The sequence below is a fragment of the Dermacentor silvarum genome, chromosome 1 (assembly GCF_013339745.2).
Source record: "Dermacentor silvarum isolate Dsil-2018 chromosome 1, BIME_Dsil_1.4, whole genome shotgun sequence".
NCBI lineage: Eukaryota > Metazoa > Arthropoda > Arachnida > Ixodida > Ixodidae > Dermacentor > Dermacentor silvarum.
Window position 1 is genome coordinate 139,959,951 of NC_051154.1, and position 5,786 is coordinate 139,965,736.

General features: G+C 47.4%; 1 protein-coding gene across 1 annotated transcript; it reads left to right on the top strand.

The window, feature by feature from the left end:
• Positions 1-806: 806 nt before the first annotated feature.
• Positions 807-3,712, top strand: LOC119462931 (acanthoscurrin-2-like). Its single transcript, XM_037724100.2, has 2 exons — positions 807-877; positions 3,012-3,712. The coding sequence occupies exons 1-2, from the start codon at positions 866-868 to the stop codon at positions 3,516-3,518; spliced, it is 519 nt and encodes a 172-aa protein (XP_037580028.1). The 5' UTR covers positions 807-865; the 3' UTR covers positions 3,519-3,712.
• The last annotated feature ends 2,074 nt before the right edge of the window (positions 3,713-5,786 follow it).

Here is a 5,786-nt window from a genome sequence, read left to right on the forward strand (position 1 = left end):
CTTCGTGTTTCTCTCTTAGTTGTATGACGCTGCAGTATTTGTAAAAGGTTCGGGTGACGATCAGGTCAGGGGACCAATCTCGTCGCCCATTTCCGATTTAGTAGAACATTAAATACATCAATTTTGTCATTAAAAAGCCTCTCCTATCATTTCAGCGCTTGATCCGCGCCTTCCATATGGCCCGTTCCCCCCTACACTGGTACTCTATTTAACTTAACATGTACCAACCAGCTGGAGTCAGCTGTACTCCTCTCGTGCTGATGTTCGATTTGATTCCTTCATTCACTGATACACATTCTGTCGTCACTGTGAAGAAAAAATACCTAGGCCCAGGCCATCAATTAAAGCAGCAAAGTAGTATCTTTAAGTTGCTAGAGCGCAACAAAGTTGCCCGCGCTCAACTCTGTCCTGTCTTTTGCCTGTTATTGCAATGTCGAACTCGAACGAATTAGCACAAACTCCTACACTTGTGCTCTACTGAAAGTGCCGGACACGATATCTGACTGAAGAAGTGCGCGAAATATGGCGTTTAGGCACCTTGGCCCTATCATAGCTTGAAAATATTATCGAAGTTTGCAGGGGTTAGGATTGAGGGCATCACCGTGTCATACCAAGAGCAGAAAGCCATTGCGGCACAGCCAAACGGAGAGGGCATCTCCGCCGTCGAATGGCTGCCACCAGCAGGGGCAGTACGCTCGCTTTTCCCCTCGCCTCAACTCGCCACGCATGACGAAGAGCAAGCTGCGTTCTTCGTCCAAGTCGTCCTTGAGCATGGCATGTCCTGATCAGCTCAGCCTATAAATGCAGTCTCTGTCTCGCTATCTGAGCCAGACGTAGCTCACTCCCTGAGTCCGGACTTAACACCATGAACGCCTTCGTGAGTACTGCTTCTGTTCGAGCTTAGCTGAACTGTGTAGCAAGTGTTTGAACGGCCCATTAACAAGTGCTTCTTATTGGCGCGTCCGATGCTTGTGCAGTCGGCGTCGCTGTTATCGTGACGGTGCTGTTTATTGTATGGCTTTGTTGAGCTTCTGGACATATTGAACCACTGCTGAATATTGTCTTGAAATTTTAGTTTCAGTTGGTGATGCACAGCGGGTAGCATTTTGGTTTGATCATTACACCGCAGAAATTATTTCTTGATAAGTTCAGACGGCCGGTACATCGTTTCTACAAGTGAATTTGTGCTTCATGAATCACAAATGCGCTTGTTGGGACGTTAATACCGTTAATACCACTGCTACATAACTTATGTGTGCCAATGCAAAACTAAATTAATGCTTCATGTCATAATTTTTGATGACAGGTGACCTTGACTTGTCATGCAAGGCTTGTGACATGCGCTAGTAATCAAATAACCAGATGAAGAACCTCAGTGCGTTGACACTGTCCTGGAGTAAGCAGTTTGATGTCAGTGCGATATGGGGCAGTTTATCCTAATATTCGCTCGTAGCTAGCGTCGCGCATTTCGGGGCGTTTGTTTATTTGTAGTCGCGCAAGCGTGTCGTATAAACTGTGGCTTCATTCCTTACACATTTAAGTTACAGTTTTATGCAGCTTTAAGCATTCATAACGAGCGCTGTGTACTGGCTGCACTCAGAGAGAAGATTGCAATGATTGCTAGCTTGATTATTTCGGTGAATGGCGGCTGAGTCGGAACTTAAAATAAATTTAATTATGGGGTTTTACGTGCCAAAATCACGATCTGATTATGAGGCACGCCGTAATGGGGGACTCCGGAATAATTTGGACCACCTGGGGTTCTTTAACGTGCACCTAAATCTAAGTGTACGGGTGTTTTCGCATTTCGCTCCCATCGAAATGCGGCCGCCGTGGCCGGGATTCGATCCCGCGACCTCGTGCTCAGCAGCCTAACATCATAGCCCCTGAGCAACCACGGCGGGTTGAGTCGGAACTCCCGAGTACATATGGCCAAAACTGCAGAATGCATGCTAGTTACTTTTTTTATGTGTCTTCATAGCATATGATCCCGCAGTGCACTGATAAAATATTAGGCGCACTATCACAGCGCTTCTTGATTCAACTGTTACATTAACTTTCTGACTTCGGTATAACTAAATGGGAATCAACGCCGATAATACTGATGTATAAAAAAGCGTAGTAGCAAACAGCATACTGATCTGCCTACTCCACGTGGTTCTCCTGCTTTTTATGCTGTTTCCAATTTATTAAAATAGCTCATTCATCCGACTTCAATACATCATTTCACAATGTTTTCCATCTTGTTACCACACCATTTGTGCGCATATCACTCAATACCTGAGCAGAAATGCGTCTAAAACAATAGTATTCGACAAAGCTATCGCGCCTACCTCTGACTGAAAGGAACTGATGAGATATCCTGGGAAATATACTTTATGGAAAACAGGATAATATAGGCGTTCATCGAAGTGACTGTCCTACCCGGTATACAGTAAACAAAAAACAAAAAAATATAGAAAGAGAACGAGAAAGCCTCATAGGGCCTTGCAAATTCTGCGCTCTTGCCATGTTGCTTCTTGTGCCTTTTACCGACATATGTATTTTTCTTACTGGGACACCTTGTAAGTCTTTTTGAGCATATAATATACAAATATATTTCATAATTTCTTGACGAACCTGATTTCATAACTAAGTGCCAGCATGGCCTTCTCTAAAGGATTCTCCACAATTACTAGGCTATAGTCGAAACAGTAAATGACTTCTCTCGAACAATAAATAATGCTGAGAAAATTGATGCAATATTTATAATCTTTTAAAGTCATTTGGCAAAGTTCCTTTAAATTTTTGCCATGTTTCAGCATAATGGAGCCGACAATGCTGCCTGCACTTTTTCGCTATAAACGCGATAACGAACTCTTACAGCGTAGCGGCTACTCGCTGCATTCTCTGTCACTTCGATCGATCCACGGGTAGAAGCGAACAGAGCGCAGTTATCCTGGCTGCTGTGTTGCTGTAATCGCGCAGAATTCGCTTAGTTTCGTTTGATCCCTTCACCCGCGCGATCGCAGGTTGTCGTCTTCTCTGCCGCGGTGGCCTGCGCGTCGGCCGGCTACCTCGGACTCGGAGGCCTCGGTGGCGGGGCCGGCCTGGGCGGCCTCGGCGGTGGTGCCGGCCTGGGCGGCCTCGGTGGTGGACTCGGCTTGGGTGGTCTCGGTGGTGGCGCCGGTCTTGGTGGTGCCGGCCTCGGTGGTGCCGGTCTCGGAGGTAGCATCACTCACCTCGGCACCGCGCTGGGCGCCGCGTCCGCTCACCCAGTGGCCACCCTTGGAGTGGTTAAGCAGCCAGTCATCAACTACGGTGTGGTGGCCAAGCCCGTCGTCAGCTACGTCGCCCAGCCCGTGGCAAGCATTTCTCACGTTGCCAAGCCATTCATCAGCTACCACGGTGGAGCCGGAGGTCTCGGCGGCGGTCTTGGAGGCCTCGGTGGAGCCCTCGGTGGTGCCGGACTCGGAGGAGCTGGACTTGGAGGAGCCGGTCTCGGTGGTCTCGGACTCAAGGGCCTCAAGCTTTGGTAGAAGGAAAGTCTGAAACTGGACGCGGCATTACAAGACCTCTTAGTACAAAGCGCACGTACAGTTCCAGTATCATCAGCCTCAGTATTGGAAACACACAGACAAAATTTACGACGCGGCACTGAGAGTGCTTTGCCGCACGGAACTGAACGCTCATTTGTAATATACGGCAACATGAAATAAAACTCACATCTGCTCAGGATCGTTGGTCTCAGTGTCATTTGTAGACGGCTGAAGCAAGTACCACTTGCTGCGCAGCGTTGTGCTGCACACAAAGCCGTCGGTCGTACCATATTCGATACCGTTTCGCGCCCAGCGCAATACTTGGAAGAACAAGCTTTAACAATTTTTCGATGCACTTGTATCACGCCCATGTTATAATGGGCTACAAATGATTCTCCGTGAACAAGCAACGAAGAGCAAATAAAATATCCCGAATCTGACAAATGTGCAATTTGGTTGGTGATGTCCAACACACATAAGCAGAGGTCAGTTATATAGCCATCTATAACGTCGCAATGGCAGATTAGAAATTTGCCATCAGATTTTTTAAAAATATTCTCTTCTCCCTTTTCTTGTAGATCCAGGGGAAGAAAGCTTTACAAATCGGCGAAGAGTTAATACCAATATGAATCAGCTAGAATATTTTGAAACAATAGCCTAGTTATTGTTTCAAAGAGACGTGAGTGGCAGAACATCATCAGTCGTTTCCTTCAGCGACACCTTGGATCGTTTACCTTTTGATGATCGCTTTCGTGTTTGTAGGACAGCACTGTTCTTTAGTCATCGTCGTTTCGCGCTGTTTAAACTTGCACTCGGGAAGTACGTTTTTTTTTCTTCCTTTTTTTGTTGGGGGGGGGGGGGGGGAGGCAGTGGAAGGTGCCAGGAGGGGGAAGTATGGTCTCCCCCCTTCCTTCCCTCCCCCTTGTGCACTCTCGGCCAGAAATATCAGTTCCGTCTTTTCGATGCCGCCTTTTACCCTCTACCAACCGCCATGTTTTTACGAGGTTCCTACTTCTCATTCTCCCATATGCCCCGTCGTACGATTGTGACAAAGACGGGGCTTTTTGTTACCATTTTTTTTCGTTTTTTTTTTTCGCTTTTTCTTTCGTATGCCATAATTTCTCCTTATGTATATTTCTGTGTGTAATCTGAAAGTGTAACTGTTCGCATGCGTGTACTATTCCGTTACTTATTATATGCGTTCTCCAAGTGTTTAGGCAACGCAACTAGTCGGTTTTAAAAAGATTGGAAACCCGTACTCGTACAACGCAATCCTACTTTGGGAGCAGGTGCCGCAGAGAAGCGAGAGACCAGACTACCTGATACGTGATTACGGGAGATTCTCTGTCGCGAGAGAGCGCGAAGCTGCAGTGTTAATCTGGCCTTCCGAATGAGGCGTTCCGCGCAATCGGGCGGTTTCAGTGCAGCACATACGTGCAGCATTGCGCATGCAAGGAAACTGCGAGGTCGAGAGCACGCGTGCGCGGCGTACCAAGCAGCGTTCGGCGACGGAGCGTTCTCGATTCGAAATTCTCTAGCGCGCGGGCGGTTGCGGCTAACGCTTTCGTGAATCTTCGGCAATGTTGCAACCTTTGTCGCGTTCGCATACGTTTGCTCGCCACCGACGCTACAAACGCATCATCTTTCTTTTTGCGCACCTTGACCTTTACGTTTCCCTTGGCGTCCGTTTAGGAGCCTCCAGGGCTCCGCTAGAATAAAAGGCAGGCAGCAAATCGCGCAAACGGCGCACGTCAGCAGGACGAAGCGCTCACTCGGCCGCTGTCGCTGCTCATGCACTGTAGGGTGCCGCATCCGCATTTCTCGGTTATGAAGCGGAACGCTACGTAACTCATTGCATTTCGCTACGGCACCGCGGAAACAGGTTAGTCTGATATATCATTGTCCGCTGAGGAGGTAAAAGAAAGAAGCATGCGGCTATTAAATCGACTGGTACATGTTCACCTACTGAAAAATGCTACTGAAAAAGTGCTAGCCAGTTCGCTTGGCAAGTGTGCAACTGTCCATTCTCGCCTTTTCGGGATAAATTTGTTTTTGCGGTCGCTGGAAGACATAAAGAAATGCACGTCAGTTCTCAATAAAGCTCACATAGCCACGTTAGGTGTTAGAGACGATCAAGTGTTTAGTTTCTTGAAGACAGCGGAAAGTTCGACTTTTTTGTTCTTTTGTGCAATATGTTATTTCATTTTATTTGTTTGAAGCAATATGCTGGCATATGTATAATAGCAGGATGTAAGGGCACGTGAGACC